The following is a 1,285-nucleotide window of genomic DNA, read 5'->3' as shown; positions in this document are numbered from 1 at the left end:
GAGAGCCGCGGGGGTCTCAGTGCTGCGTGGCCTGCAGGAACTGGGATGGAGCACGGGAGGGGGAGGACGTGGGGGGACCCCAAAACCTTGCTGGAGTTCGGGATGTGGGACTGCATGCACCTCGCTTGGGGTCCAGAGTGTATGTTCTGCATTCAGGGATTGCTTAGGTTTCATTTGGGGGGTGGAATGTGGACATTGCATCCATCACGTTTGGGGTGGGGATTTGGGGACCCTCACATCACCGTCGGGATCAGGACGTGGGGGACTGCCTGCATGCTGCTTGGAATGGGGGCATGGGACCCTCGAATGGAGCTCAGGAAGAGAAGATGACCCTCACGCACCCCTTTTGTTGGGGTTGGGACACAGGGACCTTTGCCTTGGGGTCGGGGTCAGGTTGTGGGGAGCCCTGCATGGCACCTGGGCTCACAGGGGGACCCTCGTGTTGGGTCTGAGATACAGGGACCCTTTTATTGCGGCCGGGACCTGGGGACATCTGCATTGGCGTCAGGACTTGGGGAGCTCCGCGCAGGGACCGCAGCACCTCCCCAGGGCTCAGCGGGCTGGAAACAGGGGGACAGTGGGGGCAGGTTGTGTCTGTCCCCTCCCTCCTCGCAGGGACAGTGCCCGGGGGCAGGACCCAGGCTCCCCCTGCTTGCTCCAGCACCACCACCCTGGAGGGCTCCGGATAACCCAGATGTGGCATCGGAGTTGCTTAACCCCATCCTGACCCAGCCTTCACCCTAACCCCCGCTGCCATGAAGAAGAAGCCGGGCAATGGGCGGGGGCCGGACCCTGCGGCCCCCCAGCAGCGAGCCCGGAGCGTCACCAAGCCAGCAGAGGTGACTTACCCATGGGCGGGGTGGGGGATGGACACCCCGAGATGAGATTTGGGTGCTGCTGCACCCTCACGACCCCCCAAACCATCATCTCAGCGTGGGCCGGTTTCCCTGGGGGAGCATCGTGGGAGGCTGCTGCTGACACGGGTGGGTTTTTGCCCGTCCAGTATGTGGGATCATTCACGGTGGAGGAGCTGGACCTGCAGCAGCGAGCGGGGAGGTTGGAGGAGCAGCTGCGGACGCTGAAGGTCGGGATCTATCTACCACTGCTCCCCTCGCTGGGAAACACAGGGGACCCCAAATAATCGGGGCACCCACAGGGGCCACAGCCCAGACCCCCCAGTGCCACATCTCCCCCGACAGGACTGTCCCAGGAGGAGGTCGGTGGTGCTGAGGTTCAGCTTGCAGGGGCTGAAGGTCTACGGTGCTGATGGGGAGGGGGCTGGGGG

General features: G+C 64.1%; 1 protein-coding gene across 1 annotated transcript in view; it reads left to right on the top strand.

The window, feature by feature from the left end:
* SH2D5 (SH2 domain containing 5) overlaps positions 1-1,285 on the top strand; it is a 9,275-nt gene that overhangs the window by 2,421 nt on the left and 5,569 nt on the right. Inside the window, exons 2-4 of the mRNA XM_017732702.1 lie at positions 616-839; positions 1,004-1,084; positions 1,200-1,277. Coding sequence (XP_017588191.1) covers positions 756-839; positions 1,004-1,084; positions 1,200-1,277 — 243 coding nt within the window. The 5' untranslated portion in view covers positions 616-755. The remainder of the gene's footprint in view (positions 1-615; positions 840-1,003; positions 1,085-1,199; positions 1,278-1,285) is intronic.

The sequence above is a fragment of the Corvus brachyrhynchos genome, unplaced genomic scaffold (genome assembly GCF_000691975.1).
Source record: "Corvus brachyrhynchos isolate BGI_N302 unplaced genomic scaffold, ASM69197v1 scaffold215, whole genome shotgun sequence".
Classification (NCBI taxonomy): domain Eukaryota; kingdom Metazoa; phylum Chordata; class Aves; order Passeriformes; family Corvidae; genus Corvus; species Corvus brachyrhynchos.
This window is presented reverse-complemented; position numbering and strand designations above follow the sequence as displayed.